Source organism: Coptis chinensis, chromosome 2 (assembly GCF_015680905.1).
Source record: "Coptis chinensis isolate HL-2020 chromosome 2, ASM1568090v1, whole genome shotgun sequence".
In the NCBI taxonomy this organism is placed as follows: domain Eukaryota; kingdom Viridiplantae; phylum Streptophyta; class Magnoliopsida; order Ranunculales; family Ranunculaceae; genus Coptis; species Coptis chinensis.
This window is the reverse complement of record NC_141457.1, coordinates 111,215,536-111,236,652: the sequence shown is the minus strand read 5'-3', so window position 1 is coordinate 111,236,652 and position 21,117 is coordinate 111,215,536. Positions and strand designations below refer to the sequence as shown.

The following is a 21,117-nucleotide window of genomic DNA, read 5'->3' as shown; positions in this document are numbered from 1 at the left end:
GGTTCGCGGTATTTACACCCTTGCTTGACGGGATTGACACTCTTTTGGCCGAAGTGTACATGAATAATAGTTATTTCCAATATTTATTTTTGCACTCTACAATAGTTTCACGGCAGTGAGTTGCCGTGAGATCTCACATTTCATGGCATCGAGTTGCTGTTAGATTTTATAATCCACGGCATCGGATTGGATTGTCGCGAGATCTCATGACAGTGGATTATCACGGAGGGGTTTTTTTTTTTTTTTTTTTTTTGTTCTTTCAAATTTTGAACACATGGCATATAGATATCTCATATTTTTCTTTATACGCTCCAAGAAGAACACCAAACTTATAGAAAAAAAATACAATCGATGTATAGTCTTGTTATTTCATGGCAAATTTTTTCATACGCTCTAAGAAAAAATTGTGATCAAGTTGACGAAGAAGAGCTTTTGTAATTAATAAAAGCAAATATGAACACAATAGTTGTTTTTAAAATGGTTATCAAAAAAAAAATTAAACAAAAAATGACTTGCAGCAACAACTTTTTATGGATTTGCCATCTCGAACATTTTTTGTTGTGGGCATCAAGGCCCAAAATATTGCTGATATATCTAATATATTGTCGATATATATCATTTTTTTTACACCGACATCAATATATTCGATATATATCTACCGAATATTAAATTATTTTTTTCTCGATATATATAGAATTTTTTATATAAAAACTTTATATCGCCGATATAACTAATATATGTAATATTAACGATATATATCAATTGACTTTTTGACCATTTTTTAATATAATATATCCGATATTTTACGATATTTTTTTACCGATATTCTTGATATTTTAGATAGTTTGGACTGGTTACAAAAAAATGGATATATCCGATATTTCTGATATATATCGGTTTTTTTATACATCAAAATATTCACCGAATTTAATATTTTGGCCCCTTGGTGGGCATTATCTTTTCTCAGCAATTTCTTACCGTGAGTGATTTTTTATATGATTAATAAAATAGTGTCAATACCATGACCCTTTTTCAATTTGTGACATTATTTCTAGAGTTGTTAATATATATTTTGTATATGTTAATTTGGCAAAAATCATCCTCTATCTATCACTTTTTTTTTTTTTTGCTTGGTAAGTGAAAATATATTAAAACTTGAAACAAAAACAAAATATGTTGTATAGGGTGGCCAAAATATGTTCTTACTTCATTACTATAACCATAAACATGTACGGTGTATCAATTTAAAATATGTAGAAAAGTTGAAAAAGTGCCTCCCATTTGTGCAACCAAACTGGTCGACCATCAGTGGTAGATATCTCGCTCTCCGTTAGTGTGGCACCATGTTTTGCAAGTAAATCAGCTATAAAGTTTTTCTCTCTCCAAATTGTTGAGATTCTCCACCTATACAAGTTATCAGTGCATGCTAGCCATCTATGTTGCAACATCCATGGCAACAACCAATTTCAAAAGCTTGAGCTGTTGCTTCAAAGTCGGTTCCGATCCAAATTTTTCTCTACCCTTTTTAAAGTGCTGCCTCAACACCTACAAGAATGGGCATATACTCAACTACGTAGTAGTTATTTCCATTACCTATGTTTATACTGAGTGTGTAAAAGAATTGGCCTCTGCCGTTCCTCTGAAAGAGATGCCAATGCGAGAGGGTCCAGGATTTCCCATCACTATCCTTCAAATTTCCTCTTCAGTTTAATCTATCCTAAACAACTGTAGTTAGTACACATATTGGAAACCACCACTTCATTCGTGTAATTGCTTTCAACAATACTCGAGCTGTTTATGTCTTTGTCATAATATTTTATAATACTACCGACGATGGGAGGTCTGATAAAGGGCAAAATAAAAATGCCTGACCGTCGTCAAAAAGTGAATATAATATCTTCTCTCCTTTCTCGTTTCAATCTTGATACCTGTAGCCTAACGTCGATCACAACTAATTGTTTATTTGTCCAAGTCACGCTGTGTCAACACAAATCAACGTTTAGTAGCGAGTATAAAAAAGCATGTAGAAAAAAACAATTGTTCTCTCGTCATACCAATTGCGTCATCAAACATAAATCACTCCCATTAATTAGATTCCGCACCCTTTATTACTGTGTTCACTGTATCACTTGTTTTATTTTTTTCAGTAATTAAAAAAAACAGTAAATTGGGTATAGATACACAGACCCAAATTTCTTAAGTTTAGAGGAAATAGCAAATTTTTGTTTTGTTTTTTCTCCATAAAAAACTGAAATTTGACCTCTGTCTCAAATTTCAGATTGACTTTTACAATTTTGAACTATTTTATTAGTCCCAACTAAAAAAGCCAACTACCAACAAAAAAAAATACGAACTAAATTAGTTACCAAAAGAGTAATGAGTTAATCAAAATAACTAAAATTCATTCGAAATCTATAAAATTCCAATTAAAAGTGAGATGAATTTATGGAGAGACCAAAACAATGTGGAAAACATCAATTTAAAAAACGGAAAAAATATATGTTGATTACAACTAATTTCAATACAGCTTTAACAATTTAAAATGCATCTATGATAATTTTGAATAACATGTTTAAGCTTGATGTAATTCAAATTGTGAAATTGTGAAATGGACAAATGATTTTTTTTTATAAGACAATTTTATTATTTGATTGCAGTACATTTTGGAGCAATATACATGCACCCTTGCCTAATGAGTGACCTCGATTGACACATACACCTATAGTCTGCGCACATTAGATTTTTGTATTATTTATTTGTGGAAGAAATTGGAAAAACAGTTAATATACCTTAACTCCGTTGTTAAAATTGGAGTAGAATCAAAAGATAATATTGGTTTTTTCTAGACAAATGCCTAATTTCTGGATTAAAAAAATTACTTGTACCTAAGAATAATTAGCTTAAAAGAAAAAACCGCCTCGTGCTTTTGTTCTACAACAATTTCTATTGGCGCCAAGAAAAAAAAAATGAGCTTCGATTCTTCTCGTTCCGCAAATTCAGGCTCCAACTCAAAACGAAGTCTCAACTCCAATTCTTCAAACCCATCTAAAAAGAAAAAACCAAACCAAAATAAAAACCCTGGGCATGGCTTGGGGATCCAATTCTCTCCCGTCTTCCAAATCATCTTCTCGAAAATCCAATTTCTCAGATTTCGGCAGGTATTACACTTTTTTTTTTTTTTTTTTTATACGAAATTTCGAATTATTAACCACGTCATTAATGTTTAATGCAGTTATATGACTGAAAAGAATAGAAAACTACGAGAGCAGTTTGATACGTCGACTTATTCTTTTCATGATTCGCCTTTGTTTAATGGGGTTTCAATTTTTGTTGATGGATTTACTGTTCCGTCTAGTCAGGTTAATTTGAGGGTTTTGTTTTATGTAAATAAATTGAGTTTGATTATGTTGGTTTTATTGTAAGTGTTGAAAATTAGGGTTTTTTTTTTTTTTTTTTTTTTTCAGGAACTTAGAAGTTACATGTTGAAGTATGGAGGGAGGTTTGAGAATTACTTCTCGCGAAGTCAAGTGACTCATATTATCTGTAGTAATCTTCCAGATAGTAAAATTAAGAATATCAGGTTTCTTCACTTTTGGCGTTGGCGTGTTTGATTTCCTTGGATTTGTCTCCAATTTCAACTAGTTGATTGTTTTGTATTTCGATGTAGGTCTTTTAGTCGCGGGCTACCAGTAGTGAAACCTACTTGGATATTGGATTCTGTTGCGGCTAATAAACTTTTGAATTGTAAGTTATTTATGCGAATTCAATCCTAGAAGATTTTTATGAATTTTTTTGTCACTCCAATTTCATCCCTTTTATTTTGTTTATTTTAAAGCTATTTGTTTTGTTCATTTTTTTTACTCATTTAATAGTTAATGGATTACTGAAAATAGAGAGTAGAATGTCTTATCTATAGCATTCTTAACTGCTCTTAACCTGAGAAAGAGCAAATTATTGACGAGACAAAGATAGCTATCACGTTTGAACATTATTTGGACTCTCGTCACAATATATAGGTTCTGTAGTGTGGACTATGTCTCTGCTTTTGTAAGGCCTTAATGATCTCCTTAGGGATGAACTTTAAAGAAGTGACCTGTAACGACCTATCTTATTAGGATTTAAGTGTGCCAAACAGCCAACCACCCTGTATAATTACACACCTAGAGCCTTGAATAAGAGATAACCATATAAAATTGTGAACATACAATTGAAGTACTCATAGTATAGATAGACTAGAGAGACTATAAGAATGAACTCCGTGTCATTTTATTGTTCTTTGTCTGACGACAGCTTGATCTTTCTAGGGGTTCCTTACCAACTTGACCAGCTTGTAGGTGAAACTCGAAAGCAGCCAAAGTTGTCTGCCTTTTTTGTTCCAAAAACAACTTCAATGCTCGAGGATGGCAATATTCCGGCTAACTGTGATGAAAAACTTGAAAATGTGGGTCCTTTACCATTGGGTGCCATATCGCAGGAAGCACCATCCTGTGAAGTTGGTGAATCTGTAGATTGCAGTCCAGAGTGCAATGAAGAAATATCCACTTTTGGTCAAGAGAAATCTGGTGAGGTAATAAAGGAGGAATCTAAATATGTGGATGAGGAAGTTTCAGAATCAAAGATGGCAGAACCAAGTTCTTTTGATTTAAATGTTGGGGAAGCATTGAAATGCAGTCCTTGCAAGTCCTCAGCTTCAGCTACTGACTGTTTAGGTGATCAAAGCAAGAAAATCTGTTCCACTCCACGTATTGGACCTGGGTCTAATCCATGTCATTCAACTCTTGGGGATCCTAATTTTGTGGAAAACTATTTCAAGGTAACGAAGCACGAGTATTGTCTTGCTTAGTGCATATGTTTCAATGAATTGACAAAATTTTCTTTTGGACCGGAATTTGCATAGTCTATATGATGCGTTTTAGTTTTGAGAATTCTTAGGTTTCTGTGGAAAGTGGGGTTACCTGATAACACTCTCTGTAAGAACCTAACAAATTCTATATGCTATGTCAAAACTTGAGAGTATATTTTGATTTAATTTTTTCCGCTAATTAAATTGTCCCATGGGTTCTGGTAAATCCAAATATGCACTCTCCACTAACCAAACTTCTAAAGCTGAGTACCAGAAGTTGTTTGGTTATTATGTTCATAGACTTCTTGGGTCTAAGATTCATAGAATTGCTACAAAACTTTGGGCCAATTTATGTTGTTGTGATGCTGTGGCAAGTGAGATTCTCTATTTTGGCATAATACTGTTTGTGTTTTATTTATGAAATTTTCCGGTGAAGAAAATTTTGCATTTCAATTCATCCAGAATTTTGAATTTTGTAGAACTCAAGGCTGCATTTCATTGGAACTTGGAGGAACCGTTATCGTAAGCGTTTTCCCAGCTGTGGGTTTAAACATGAAAAATTCCACTGTTGATGGTTCTAATGTTGATCCAGGGAACTTCTGTTATCCATATTGACATGGTAATTTTGTATATCATATTACTGATTTGATGTATTACAAATTTACAATATAGAGTGTAATGCATATTGTAATCCAATGTCCTTCATTATGTCAGTTTCTCGTAACACACATGGATACATACTGACACATATTTTATTTTGAAAATATGGAGTGTCAATGTTACATGCAATATACTGAATGACCCATTAGAGTCTTGATTTTGACCTGATTGCTTTACCGCATTATCTTATTGTTTGCAATTATATGCTATCAACTAGAAGTTTCTACCCTTCACTTGATCCAATGCATTACAATTGGTATTGTTGTCAGTCTATGTATTTAGGGTTTTTTTTTTTTTTTGTGTGTGTGTGTTGGGTTGGGATGTGTGTGTGTGTGTTAGGTTTCTGCTTATCTGATATATAGTTATTCCCTATACAAATCAAAGAAAAACGTGGAAAGGGGGGGCACACTCGAGGAGAAATTCTCTGTCACATGTTATTTATAAAATTTGTAAATACATCTTTTAGGGGTGATAACCATGTGCTTTTCCAGGACTGCTTTTTTGTGTCAGTAATTCTCAGAAATCGTCCCGAATTGCAAGACAAGCCTGTAGCTGTGTGCCATTCAGACAACCCAAGAGGAACAGCTGAAATTTCGTCTGCAAATTACCCTGCTCGAGACCACGGTTGCTTTTTTGTAGAGTTTTCTGCTTATAATTTAATTTTTCATGTTTTATCTGGTGCCTTGATCCCTTGATGCTGTTTTATAAATTTATTAATAATGTAATTGTAGGAGTAAAAGCTGGAATGTTTGTTAGGGATGCAAAGGCTCTTTGTCCTCATCTTGTCATTATACCATATAATTTTGAAGCTTATGAAGTGGTAAGCAGTGCATCGAGTTCCTTATATTGATGTGTAGATTCAAGATTGCACATTTGTTTTTGTTTATTTATATTGTAACGGGCAATGTTTCATCTGTTGGTGCTGTTATTGGCAGGTTGCCGATCAGTTTTATGATATTTTGCATAAGTACTGCAGTAGAGTGCAGGTGTGTACATGTTTAAAGATGTAATTCATTCCATTTTCACCCTTTTATTCCACGTAATGTTACCTATAATAAAAAAATCTGTAATTTTGATATCTCTTGAAACAGGCAGTAAGTTGTGATGAAGCATTTTTGGATGTAACAGACCGAGTGGATGAAGATGCTGAACATATAGCTTCTGTAATCAGACAGGAGATATTCGAAGCTACAGGATGCACTGCTAGTGCAGGGGTTGCTGGTAATATGCTCATGGCTCGCCTTGCCACACAAACTGCTAAACCAAATGGTCAATTTTTTATTTCTCCCATGAAGGTTAGGTTTTGGAGTTGTGTTATTTTTTTAATTTTTCCATCAGACCCTTGGTTTCTGTTGAATCACGGTGATGAAGCATGCTCTGCTTCTGTCTTGTTTTTTTATCAGACGTTCCAGTATCGTTCAATAGCTTGTATGAGTCTGGAAAAAGTTATGTTAATTGATGGATTTATGCTTGCTAAATCAGTCTATTTGATTATCTTGTTCTGATACTGAGCATGACATGCATTATGTAAGTATGTTTTTATTCTTCCTCCAGGTCGAAGGCTTTCTAGCTGAACTTCCAATCAAAGCACTTCCAGGTATTGGGCGTGTGTTAGAGGAGAAGTTGAAAAGGCTACATATTCAAACTTGTGGGCTACTGCGGACGTTTTCAAAGGTTTTGTAATATGCTATTATGAACATAGTACAGTTAATTACATAAGTAGTTATTCGATATGGGGATAATTGATAAAATGTGAACTGTTTGGAGGTAGTTGTTCTGAATGGCAATGTTCCTGATACCTTGTTGAATAGAAAACTTCAGATCATAAGGTTGCCCTTGAAATTGATTTGAAATGTATAAATCAGGGAACGAAGCACTGCATTAGGCCATGAGCCCTTCTGATAATTTTAGGGTCTACCTATTTTGTTGTCAGAGTGATCTATCTGAATTGACAGATATATGCAATGGGTGCTCCCAAGTCCCTCCTGTAGCTTGTGCAATAGGAGGAATGGATTTATGATGTGAGTTGAGAATAGAGCAAGAATGCTCAGTCAGGGTTGTCAATCTGGTTGATTTTAATATTAGAGAATATAAGTTCTCATCATATTGAATCATCTGCACCAGTGGCACCAGTTGCACCAGTTGGTTTCCTGTATTATTGTTTTGTGAAGTTGATCGTAGGTTTTGACTTCATAGTTTATATTTATCTTGAATTGAACGTGTCTTAACTGTACTTAATCGGTTGTCCAGTATTTTAGATGCACTGTTCTACGAGCTGTTTTTCATTGTACTTTACATGTTATTCTATAATAATATTTTTCCCCTGCTACATATGCAGATATGCTTGAGTAATCTGGTTATGATTCTGGGTATAGACCTCCCTATATCTTTATTGATGTTAAATTTTTTTTCATGGCCTCCTATACTTTTTATAGGAATCTCTTCAAAAGGACTTTGGTTCAAAGACTGGTACTATGCTGTGGAATTACAGTAGAGGAATTGATAGCCAGCCTGTTGGAGTGGTGCAGGTTTGGAAAACTATCTTTGTTAAATTTACTGAATTTGTATATGCAGTTTTTATTTATTTATTTTTGTTTATTTATTTATTTTCTGTTTTATGAAACTGTTGATTATATCACATTGGTCCTTTTTTCTTTAATTGAATTCATAATATTGTTATACCTGGTTATTTATTATTATAAACAAATTTCTCTTATTACCTATTCAAAGGAAAGAAGAAAAAATGCCTATCTTTTCCCCCTTTAATATAGTAGTTGTGGTTCAATTTTTAAATACGGTGAAATCAGATTGATTAGTGTTTAAAAGTTTTATAACCATTGCAAATACCTTTGAACAAGTAAAAACATTTTATTGCTAATGAAGAAGAAAGGAGAGAAAAAGAGCACATGGTCTTAGGTAGTTTTGGCCTTGTATCCATATATATATAATAGGGTCTACATATTAGAAACTTGCTCAAAAAATTACTAAAAAACTCTCGCTGGAAGGGACTATGCTTTGATTACTTCAACTCCCATGATGGACTATACTTCTTGTCCTGGCTATATTACATTACTGTTGGAACCCGGCAATATTGCATTCCTGTTGGAACAGCTGAAGAACTCACAGTTTGGATATCTCTACCTTACTTCTCTTTATTAATTATTTGTTTTGAGTTAGTATCTCATACTGACAGTCATTCTTGTCCTACCCCTATCGTATTTGCACATGAATAACTATACATCTGTGATATTCTTAAATTAATCTTTCTGATGTCTTTGACTTCCATAATGTAATTTTCTTGCACTTACACATGAACTGCAGGAGACCAAGTCTGTTGGGGCAGAAGTGAATTGGGGTGTGAGGTTCAATAGGTGGCAAGATGTAAGCACTAATTACATTGCAATCAATAATAGCCTTAGTGATTTTATTCATTGTATGGGTGATAATCTGAGACTCCTCAATTCTAGAGTCAAAGATTTCTTGTGAACCTCTGCAATGAAGTTTCTTTGCGCTTGCAAGGGTGTGGAGTCCAAGGTCGAACTTTTACACTAAAAGTATGATGTCTTTCCTCTTTTCTTCTTTTTTTTTTCGGTGGGCCTTATTCTGTTTCCCAAGTTTTGCTTAAATATGTGTCTCTTCCTTCTGATAGTTTATTGTTACAATCTGAACTTTGAAAAATGTGGTCTTTGTTAAAACTGGTACAGTTAAAGAAGAAAAGGAAAGATGCCGAGGAGCCTGCAAAGTATATGGGTTGTGGAGATTGTGAAAATCTAAGCCATTCAGTGACGGTAATGTTGATGCTGCACTATTTTGTTACATATTTCTATTTATGCTTAAAGTGAAAGTAATCTGCACTAAGTGAAAGTAGTCTGCCATATGTCTCTAACTTTTATAACCATTGTTCTTGTTGTAGATTCCTGTCGCTACAGATGATGTGGATGTACTTCAAAGAATAAGCAAGCAACTCTTTGGTTATTTCCAATTAGGTGAATGAGCTCGTCTCCATTCTATTTGAAATTATTTTCCACAAAATATTTTTATTTCTAATCAACTTTGAGTTTGGAGTTGATGAGGATTCGTGACTCCTATACAACTGCTTACACATGTATCCCCAGAAAAGATAAAAGAAAAGATCAGTTTCTGCCATATCTGCAGATTTCCTTTGATTCCTTTTGTTCTACCTCCCACATACCTATATACTGATTTGGCATTGAGAGAGTGTGACAACCCATTCTTCCCAGTAATACTGTACTCACTTAATCAGCCTTCATGGTGGTGTGAGGTTTTCCTTAGAAGGCCTTGGAACTATTTAGAAATTAATCGTCACTAAAGAACCCAAGGTAATGGACAGTTTCAGGAAATGAGTAATTGCATTTTTATTTGTTTTTGTTCTTCATGTGCTTTAGTGCGTATGGGCTTATGTTTATATTTTTCTTGTTCCAAAATATTGCTGAAATTCCTAGAAATAGTCCTCATAGGTGAAGTCTACTATTAAACAAGATTAGATTAATCAATTACTATTCTTTAAAATTTGTTCCACTTGAATATTTGTTTTAACTTCTGTTACTTGCTTTTTAAATAGATGTCAAGGATATTCGAGGTGTTGGCCTGCAAGTTTCAAGACTGGAAAATGCAGACTTGGCTAGTTCAGGTTCTTGAATAAGCTTTACTGTCACTTTGTTTATTTTTAAATTCTAGTTCTATGGACTTGATTGTTAAGTACTCTGGATTACATTCAAAATTATCCCCTGAAACCATTACTTCCTAATTCCTGAGTAGTTCTTGGTTATTACTGACAAAGAGGATCATTTTAAGCGCTTCTTGAAAGGCTAACTTTGTTTATCTATATTTTGATTATGGAAGGGCATGAGAGAAGTTCACTCAGATCATGGCTCTCTTCTGCCTCTGCAAATATGGAAGAACCCATTTCTTCATCCAAGGAGAGGATTGATGGAGGTAAAAGCAGATGAAAGACTTAATTCATGAATGAATCTCTTGTTAACATGATTGCTCTATGGACTGTCAGAACATTGGTTTTTTTTATAGTTTCAACAGTATCAAAAGGATTAGTGTTTTTACGTAGAAGATGCTAAAATATCTTAGAGCATGCAGTTATATTGGATATTCAACCCCTTTGACTGAAGGTGCTCGTTGCTGTAACAGAGATACCATTGCTTGAGGGACAGCATGGCACAGTTTCTATGAAGCTTGCTAAACCGCATTATGATGGGGATTCCAGCAAGTTTGTTAAAAATTCAACTGGACCTTCGTATCAGGTACAGACAGATCAGTCCCGTGGTGATGCTTCTTTAAGCCGCACTTCCACTTTGCCACATATATGTGATCTTGATATGGGAGTGATCAAGACTCTTCCACCAGAAATCTTCTTGGAAGTAAATGAAATGTATGGGGGGAAGTTATCCGACTTGTTGGAGAAAAATGAAGACAAGGATAATAAAATTAGTGATTCTGTATGCAATTTGTTTAGAAGAGATTTGGAAGGTGACTACTGTATGTGGCTATAAAACTGTTAATGATATGCTTTTTTTAGAGAGTGACTGAGGGCACATTGTTTACTGTATTCAGGTGAAAGAAATAAAGGAAAGGAACCTCTTTCTTGTCATCAAGTCCACTTTGAGAAGTCTGGAAGTAAAAATGAGGTGAGTCCATTCTATTTCACTATTTTATATGGGTTGATGCTTCCAAAACTTGCTCTTACTGTGTAACTTTTGCTTAGGTACACCAGCGTAGACCTCAGGAGTATCACTCAGCATCTACTTCTGTGGCTGGATCCTTCAATTCACATACGACCAGTATGGGTGAAGATCAAAATGATTTTATGCCAACATCTTTAAGTCAAGTTGATATCTCTGTTCTACAGCAGTTACCTGAAGAATTAAAGGTTGACATACTTCAGTTACTTCCTGGACACAGAAGGCCAGAATGTTCCAATAATTGTCTTGTAGAGTGTCCCCATGACAAAGTGAAAAGGGAAAATATTAATGATCATTTGGAGGAATCGAATTCAGTTTCAAGGAACCATCTTTGGATTGGTTGTCCTCCACTATGGGTTGATAAGTTTGAAGTCAGCAATCATTTGATATTAAATCTTCTTGCAGAGATGTATTATAGATCTGGCTCGAGTGGGCTTCTGTCTTCCCTTCTGCAAAGCACAATATCTGCACCTCCTACTTTCTGGGAGGCAAGTAATGATCCAGAGGATGATGTCATATCCAGTGTATGCAGTCTTCTTCAACAGTATATTGAACTAAAGATAAAATCAGACATGGAGGAGATATACATCTGCTTTCGTCTTTTGAGGAGGTAATCAAGCAGCTTTATGCTTTTCTGTGTGACCAATCTTTGAGCAGTTTCTCCCCTCTGCATATCTTACTTGTCATGGCCCACACACAATAACTAACTAACTAACTGACTGACTGACTAACTACTGGTTGGTTGTGCCATCATAAATTTTGTTGGTAAATCTTGACATGTTATCAGCATGCCTTTGGCATGCCATGTAGTCGTGTACCCCTGGAATATGTTTAGATTGTTTTGGCATGTACGGCTATGCCATTAATGAAATTGTTGTTCCTTCAGGTTATCTATAAAATCAAGATTTTTCTTACAAGTATACGAAGAAGTGCTTCCATATGCTCAGGTATATACTTAATGACTTTCTATCATCATTACCCCATTTTTTTTATGAATATATTAAAATCATGTTCTCCATGGTGGGAGATCATTTTCAGCATTTGATTGAACTTTTAATCCACATATCTATACACAATAGCTCTTAAAAAGATCCTTAAAATATATATATATAGTTGTTTTAAATTTGTACCAAATTTTAAAGCCTAAAATAAGGCAAAACACAAATTTAAAACAATCCACCTACAAAATGAATTAAAATTTGATTTTTTGTGGATATGATCTACTAACCATAAATAGCATCTCTACAAAAATTCAGCTCATTTGACAATTTTTAACATTGGCAAAAAATTATTGCAAAAACTCGACATTTCTGGACCATTAGATATTTTTTCAGAAGTAGACAACAATTTTTATCTAGGTTAGAGATAGAATTTAACACATTTTTGACAAGACTAGAGACATCTAATTGAGCTGATTTTTTGTGGAGATACTATCCATAGTAGGTAAGTCATTTTTACCAAAAATAAGCCCTTAGTTAAAAATGTATAAGTCCGCTTTTTGAATGCGTATGTTCATTTCCGTATGTCAATTATGTATGTCGACGTAGCCATATATATATTAAGTGGAAATTTTATTGATAATGATAATGGGTTTTACAAATAATTAGAATAAACGTGCAACAAAGCAGATATTTTTCCTTTCTCAATAATAGCAATCCTATCATTCTAAAACAAACTCGTTAGAACTAGTTGTCATTACGTTGTTGTCCATAGCTTTCTGAAGTCTCTTGAGGAGCTTAACATACTGTTGTGCCAAGAACCCGAAAGTGTCGAAACTAAATAGAGTAAAACAATACTGGTTAGCCCTACAAGCCTCCTTATGCTTATCCATATTTTCTGTTGCTGTTCTATTAGCTACTTCTCCCACCTCAAAATCTCCATTCCCCAGCCCTACCAATGGAGAGACTCCAGTTACATCAACACATGCATGTTTCCCCTATCATACTAACTATAAATCAAGACATTTGCCAGTCGAAGTATCGATATGCCCTCATTCAGATTAGTGAGAAAGTTAACAGGAGCCTCTTTCTTCACTTGCACCCCAGCCCTCCAAATTGCATCACATAAAATATCTCTAACATGATCATATTGGTTTTAAAATCGGGAAAATGTCTACAATGTGTTATGTTTGGTCCCCTTTTATCTAGTCTCAAATGCTACTTCTTCCTTTTATAAATCTTTGGATGGGCTCTTGAGATGGTTGAACACATTATTAGGACAAATACAACCTACTAATGTTCCCTAGACCTTTATCCCATAGCCATTTCACTCTCACAACTTCCCAGTTGGCTAGCAATTGGTCATCTTCACATATTTACTTGTGGAACTGTACTTTTTCAAGTACAATAGAACTGTTATATTGAAGTAATTATTTTTCTTACACGTGTTTTCACTTTTTATTTTCAATGATATAGGTTTCCTTTGCTGAGAACTACGGAGGAAACTTGAATGTTTAACATGCGAAGGACTAGGGCTTCGTATTATATCATATGATTTATCTATGACACCCGGACGATCCCTTTTCCAGAGTAAGACATCTTGAAAGTTTTTCTTATTTATATAGTAGAAACAACTTTTGTTCTCAGTCATTATGTTTTCCAGGTCCCTAATATATTTAAGTTGTGGACGTGTCGTCCTTCTAATAATTTGAATGAGTTGCATTCATTTTCTTCTAAATTGTTTCAAATCTAGGGTACAAGTTGACTATGTTTTAATACTGGGACTTGCATTGTCTATTACTTCCACCTGATCTCCTGGTATCTTTCTCTTTTTTAGCGGAAGTGGTGCTGGCAGGTTTTGAAATAGTAACAACTCCCAACATTACCAACTAAGCTAGCTGGTACCTGTAGGATCTTAAGAGTGCCAGTGTACCACAGTCCGCAGCCTCATTCAATTCATTAAAAGAAAATGGGTGACTTATGATCAGTAGCAGATATTATTTAAGATGTTTTGTGGCTCGAGCAACTTGACATCTTACATTGAGATACTTTTCTTTGTTAAACTTGTGACTTCTCATACTTTTTATACAATGGAGACAACTAAGGTTAGATGTTTAACTGGATGTTGCATAGCTTTCATGGTTGTCCTTTATCTTTGCCATGTTTACTTTGGAGTTCTAAAAATCCTTTTTAGCAGAATAGATTTTAAATTTTTTGTTATTGATTTAGTGAAATATCAGTTGCTACTATTAATTAAAAGAGTTATCTGCTAATGGGTGAGAAATAATCAGGGAAAGAAGGAAGGAACACAAAAAGTAAGGATAAACATTATAGGAAAAGAAAATAGAAAAGAAAAATTAGGAAAAGAAAATAGAAAAGAAAAATTTCTTGTGTTTTTTCTAGTTTTGTCTCAGTTAAAAAAACAATTTACACTATAAAAACTGTTGTGGTTCTTCTTGTTTTGTCTTATTTTTAAAGTGAATTACTACATTCTCAAGATTTGCAACTATGTGTTTTTTTATGTGTCCAAAGGAAATTTGTAAGTCTTATTGAATGGATTTGATTGAGAGATCGTAATGATATTTATATCTATTTGTTTGTTGTCATTCATATATGATATTAGTTTGATGACCATTTTTGCTCAAAGTTTAAAATTGCCATTAATATATAATTTAGGGTGAACTAGTGTTGATGAGCCAATTAGGATCCCCATTTTTAGTTCAAAGTTTAAAATTCAAACAACTGAAAATGACATAAATGCCCCCATAATTAAAATTGAATATTTTCTTTTTGAAAACAATTTTGTGGTTTGAAAAAGAAAACTATTTTAAGTCTCTAGTGGGGGGGAAATCTTATTGCTCATCTAAAGTACTATTAACCCTATAATTTATTATCCTTTATTTTCAGGTTGAAAAGAAACTATTTTAAGTCTCTTATTTATTGCTACAAAGTATTTATTCATATTATTTTCTGCTTTCTGTGCCAAGTTAGTCTGAAGCTCATTTTGTCTACGTGTCTGTTGGTTCAGGTGGATTTCTTTCATCCTTGCACCAATATTTGGGCTCAAGTCGGACGTCTTGGAAACCATGACTCGATTAAGCCTTGCTTGTGAATGGGAATGCACAGACTCAGGTAGTTTGGAGGTTGCGCCATTCCCCTATCCACCAAAATTTGCTTATGTTGATTGGATAATCTTGTCAACAGTGCATAAATGTGTGGATTGGTTGGGGAAAGTTTGCTTAGGAAGAACATGCAGGCTGGCTTGAACCTTGGTAAGCTTGGGTCGGTCAGGATCTTCCAAAGTTGTGTGATTTCTGAGTACATGTCAACTGGTTACTTCATGAAGGAATGAAGTTTTGTTTTTCCCTGGTAAGATGAAGGAATGAAGTTAATATGGGCTTACATACAGGAAATTGGATGCCAGAGATATCATTTGGTGCTGTTGACTTGCCTTTTCATGCTTCTGGGAGCAGAGGCTTGAGATAACGAGATTATTCGTTTGTACAAAGAATCTCAACTACCTCTACTCTAGCTCTGACAGGGGGTCATCAACTGCAAATTCAAGTTATTAATTTAACCTACTTGATCAATATGAAATATGTCTTTGGTGGCAGCAGCTTCCAAACTTTCAGGGTCCCGAACCTGCTCGTGGTAATAGTTGGCAATTCGATCTGGCATTGATGAGGCATTGAGGCCTGTGCCATTTACTTGTTTATAAGCTCTGCCTTAAGTACTTTCTCCATATCATGTAATTGTAGCGAGTAGTAGTTATATGGTATGCATTGCGCTGCTGCAGGAAGAGGAGAGGGGATCACTAGAGTAGATTATGGTCTCAACTCTAACAAATTTCTGTAGTGTGTAACATTCAGAATAATTTAATTTTCTAAATGTTGATCTAGCATTCACAACAAAATTACGTGCTGTTTTCCTGAACACAGATTGTTCAATTGCATCCAGTATTTGGATAGGATTCAGAACCTTTTCCGAGTATATCTTTCCAGATCGTGATGCAGATTGCAGAGAACTCAGAGTTGGGCAAACTGTACCTTACTCTTCCAGTCAGTCAAAAAACTAAACAATTGGATCAAATTAGGAATCGCAAGAGGGGGCATATTTTTTTTCGTCTGTATACAATGCCATAGTTTATATTGTTGATGTGTTGGGCATGTCAAAATTTCCAGCTTTTTGTAGTGTTAGCATATATTGGGGTATCTCCCGAAACGGTAATTTTGCTGTAATCTTTTTGGTAAAAGTGCGGAACATGTCAAAAGTTGCGAATCAAGGAAATTTGGAGAGGAGGGAGTAGTGTGGAGGCCCGTTAACATAAAAAGCCCACCCGGTGATATGAGCTTTACGTGTTTCTTCCGCGTTTTTGCTGAGCTGGATCTTAATATACCGTGTCCATTCCGCGTATATTACGCTGGAAACCCATAGCTATAAATAGAGGGAAAATTTTCATGAGAGAGTTCAGACTTAAAAACACAATTTTTAAGTCTGAAAACTCTATCGTTAGGGTTTATAGAAAGACTCTGATGATGTGGAGCAGGGAGAGAAGGTTTAATTGTTTGCATTCTAGATTTTATATTGATGTATTTCTTTATTTATTTTGTTTGTAAGAACTTTATATTAAAGTCACAATTATGCCCGGATTTTGACAGAACACTTCGTCAAAATAGATTTATATTGATCCCTGTAAGAACTTTGTATTAATAAGTATCTGATAATGGAATTGCATCTACGATTTTGTGTAGATATCCTTGACGAGCCTTACTTCAAAGAAGGCCGATCTTCTTCTCTCTGTGTGAATGGTATTTATAGTTTACCCAAACGTGCCTGTCCTCCTCTCAGAATGGGAAAGAACATTGTGATTTTGACATCAATGAAGCATATGCTGAGCTTGCTAGGCACTGTCTGATGAAATGCTAAATTCTTAATTTCTTCTGTTTATGTTTTTGTTGTTAGTGTTGATGATAGAAAAGCAAAGAAGTTGTAGTTTTACATGGTTCCTGCAATTACGAAATGATCCAATTATGCTCGATGTGGAAAATGAAGTTATGACACTAGACTAATATGTATAACTGTTTCCTCTCCTACAGTTCTCTCTCACTACGTTATGTAGTTTTTAATATCAGCGAATTTGACAAACTATTTGTATGAATAGTCAGGCTTCTTCTCTTCTCAAATTGAGTGATATCCGGAACATGAATAACAAACCTAAGAGCTCTTGGAATAAGGAGGGGGTCATAGTTGTTAATTGAGGTGAGTAGTGGTATAGGGTTTTGACTTAATATGAACAGTTTCACTTGGTGTTCAAGTAAAGGTTAAAATGGAAGGTGTGATCCTGATGAGGTACAAAAGAAAGAATCCCACCTTCACTTGACAGAAAGTAATGATATTTAGGAGCTGATGTTTTGGGTTGTTTTGGAAGCTATGGAGCAAACGGGTAAGTGAAGGAAAAGGTAATCAGATCAAGCCTGTTACAAGCATGAGTTCCCATTTATGTGTAGTTCAAGTTGTTTGGTTCTTCTGAGTACTTTTGTTAGTACATATCTGGTGCAAATATATGTGTGTTCTCTAGTGGATTTATAAGCTCAAAATGGTAAGAGTGCTCTTAATTGAGAGGTTGATGGTTCAAATCCGTCTGGATCCAATTATGTAAGGTAATCTGATTTGCTGTTAAAAAAATAGGAAAAAAAAATGGTGAATACAAAAGCTATTTGTTAATAGCTGTTTGTAATAGTAGATTTTGACAGTTTGTGATTGCAATTAATGATAAGAGTTTGTGTTTGTCAACGCTATTGTATACCATAGCGTGTGGAGAAAATGCTATTGGAAATATAGCATTTTGAGAAAGACTCTGGTATTATATGCGCTTCGAGGACACGTGCTATATCATATATTAATAATTTTTGAGACAAATGCAGTTGTAAAGAAGATGGCATAGAGGCAAGAGCCTTACTTGATGAAACTATTGCTTCTCGCTGATAATATAACTGAAACCGATACTTTTCGTCTTGCAAAATATAATATACATGATACAATACTTGTTGTTAAACTCAAATTACCATTTTTGATATGTGGAGTTACATGCACTTTTAGGTGACACCATCCAGCAAGTGCTTATGTTTGTGATTTGTTAACAAACATGTGCTTCACAGTTATCAGGGCAGAAATCATTTTCTGGCATTAGTTACTAGTATACCTTATTTCTCTTTTGGTATCATGTTAGAACTTGAGCTAGTTAAAATCTGTGTTCTTAATTATATTTGACTTTGATTTATGATGTGGGTTGACTATTTAACAGTTGGGCTTAAAAAAAAACAGAGGGGACCGTACAGTGTTCATTCAAATGGCTAACGAAGGGACAGTTACACACTTATTTCACTTGAAGTTTGAAGGAGAGGAAGAAGGGATTTAATTTAATTTTCCTTTTGTTGTCTCAACCTCCTTTAACCCATTTTTTTTGCCCTCATCAAGTTTGGTTTTTATTTCTTTCCTTTTTTATTAACAGGTATCACGCAGGACAACCTTGAGATGAGGGCCTATCGTCAAACGGCCATACTGCTTGTTATTGGGCTGTGCTTGTTTGGGCAGGATAAATAGTGCTGACTGGTTAATATTTGAGATAGATTTGAAGGTCTGCTGCATTGATCATATAATGCTTTTGACATGAATATGATGATCAATCTGCTACTTGACAATTGTTACTCAATTCAGAGTTTCGGTAAAAAATATTTTTTCCCAAAAATCAAAAAGTTCATTACAATAATGTTGTGATTTCTTTGGGTTCAAAAATGCACAACTAGAACCTAATCTAGAGCAAGTAACTAACATATCCTCCTTCCATGCCAGATCAGAAAGCCACGTCAGCCATTCTCAACAGTCATGGATCCTGGGCTCGGAGTGGTGCCTGTTGGCCGTGGGAGTTGTTTGGAGTGAATGTGGACTTCATGCTTCGGATGAGACACCTGATTTGTAACTGTTTTCACCCCAAACAAGTTTCTCAAGTGCAAAATCACCGTTTCTCGGTTCTACATGAAGATCCAAAGAAAGCTGCTTGGCTTGAGGTTACCATGCACATGTTTCTTCTCATAGAGGTATGTGGATCCTCTTGCTGCTACTCCTTTTTGCTATCTTGAGCCTTGCTTCCCATGGTAGTTGATATGGGGATGGCTATGGTCTCTCTGAAGTCTAAACAAAAACAAACAAGAAAGAAGAAGAAATAATTAGACAGGTCTGGTTCCTTAATATCTTGACAGTCATCAGTGTTGACTGATCGTGCTACTAGACGTCATGACTTAATTGGAAATCATTGAGGTCTGTTTCAAGAATAATCAGCTAGTATCAAGACTACTTAGAAATCCAGTTCTAAGAAGAGTTGCACCCAAGACCAGAAGTCCTAGTTCCGGTTCTACGAACACTTACATCCTTGGAGGTACAGATACTGATCAAAATAAATAAGTTCATAGCTAGATTCGATAAGAACACTTGATATCAAAAACATAAAGGTTCTCAAAAGTCAAAATGATCATATTTTAGTCCAAAGTCCAATCAAAATGGATATGCTAATATTTGGTCTGAATCCAACAATTCAACTAAAACTTTGTTATTTCCCAAGGTAATAGTTACAGACAAATGATACGGCAAAACACAACGATCACTGACACAAAACAACAGGTAGAAGAGAAGCAGGATAGGAACTTAATCTAGCATTTACACTAAAAGCTCTTGAAATATGAGTAATGTTTCTCATCGGGACATCTAATTCTGTAGAATAACAGTATTCTCATTAATTATTTATGAACTACAATTACACTTTATATAGTATTACATTCATAGTCTAACTGAATTCAAAACAGAAAGCTAACTAACTAACAGAATACAGTTTCTTCACTAACAAACTTTCTTCTAGAAACTAGCTGACGTGGACTGTTGTCTAATATACCCCCTCAAGCAGAAGTAGGTTTAGAAACTATTGATAGCTTGGATTGGAGATAGAGATGATGTTGCTTTGATAAGCCTTTTGTGAGAATGTCTGCTAGTTGATCTTGGCTGCAGACATACTTTATTTGAATTGCTTTGCTTGTGACAAATTCTCTTACAAAATGGTAATCCACTTCAATATGTTTAGTGCGTGCATGAAACACTGGATTTGAGGCTAATGAGATGGCACTAATGTTATCACACCACAAGAGTGGTTGAGTGTAAATAGGAATGTGTAGATCTCTGAATAAGTTTTAAGCCACGAAAGTTCTGGCTGCGGTGTGAGCTAATGACCGGTACTTTCGGACTCGTACTTGATCTTGAGGCAAGTGGGTTGCTTCTTTGTGACCAAGAAATTGGAGTATTTCCATAGAATACTAGGTAACCACTTGTAGATCTTAAATGTCGACATCCATCCAATGTCAATCGAAAAAGCTTGAATTTGTGAACTTCCTTTTCTTATCATTATTCTATAATCTAAAGTACCTTTGAGATATCTTAAAATCCTTTTCGCTGCAGCTAAATGAGTAGTTCTTGGAAATTGCAAGTACTGACAAACCTGATTTACTGAGAAAGAAATATCTGGTCTACTCCATGTAAGATATTGCAAGGCTCCAACTATTTGTCTATATTTTGTAGAGTCTTCTAATAAATCTCCAGTGATATTATCAAGTCTTGAATTAGTAGCAGCTGGGGTGGAGATAGGCTTTGCTTCTGACATATCATGCTTTTGAAGAATATCCAAAATATATTTAGTCTGACATAAAAACATATAGTTTTTAGTCCTTGTAATCTGCAAACCTAGAAAGTAACTTATATTCCCCAAGTCTTTCATTGCAAACTGTATGCTCAACCTATGAACTATTATTTCACAATGCGACAATGAATTTCCCGTAAGTAAGATGTCATCAACATACACCAAAATGTAAGTAACTAGGTCTTGATGAATTTGTACAAAGAGTGAGTGATCTGCTTCAGA

At 34.8% G+C, this 21,117-nt stretch overlaps 1 protein-coding gene and 2 long non-coding RNA genes across 3 annotated transcripts; all 3 read left to right on the top strand.

The window, feature by feature from the left end:
• The first annotated feature begins 2,892 nt into the window (after positions 1–2,892).
• On the top strand, positions 2,893–16,088 carry REV1 (DNA-directed DNA polymerase). The gene is given in 27 exon segments (XM_086592165.1): positions 2,893–3,055; positions 3,057–3,158; positions 3,233–3,359; positions 3,465–3,580; positions 3,668–3,744; positions 4,305–4,813; positions 5,323–5,409; positions 5,412–5,462; positions 5,995–6,127; positions 6,235–6,323; positions 6,439–6,489; positions 6,595–6,798; positions 7,058–7,177; positions 7,939–8,031; positions 8,825–8,884; positions 8,971–9,057; positions 9,208–9,291; positions 9,417–9,489; positions 10,086–10,154; positions 10,367–10,459; positions 10,667–11,005; positions 11,090–11,163; positions 11,241–11,827; positions 12,104–12,164; positions 13,632–13,745; positions 13,993–14,260; positions 15,184–16,088. Coding segments are annotated over 25 exon segments (3,417 nt in total). The 5' UTR covers positions 2,893–2,966; the 3' UTR covers positions 13,674–13,745; positions 13,993–14,260; positions 15,184–16,088.
• Positions 16,089–16,564: 476 nt separating this feature from the next.
• On the top strand, positions 16,565–17,313 carry LOC147520632 (uncharacterized). Its single transcript, XR_015214445.1, has 2 exons — positions 16,565–16,710; positions 16,907–17,313. It is a non-coding gene; the product is annotated as an uncharacterized LOC147520632 (long non-coding RNA).
• A 229-nt stretch (positions 17,314–17,542) lies between these two features.
• On the top strand, positions 17,543–19,372 carry LOC147520631 (uncharacterized). Its single transcript, XR_015214444.1, has 2 exons — positions 17,543–18,879; positions 19,008–19,372. It is a non-coding gene; the product is annotated as an uncharacterized LOC147520631 (long non-coding RNA).
• Positions 19,373–21,117: the final 1,745 nt, after the last annotated feature.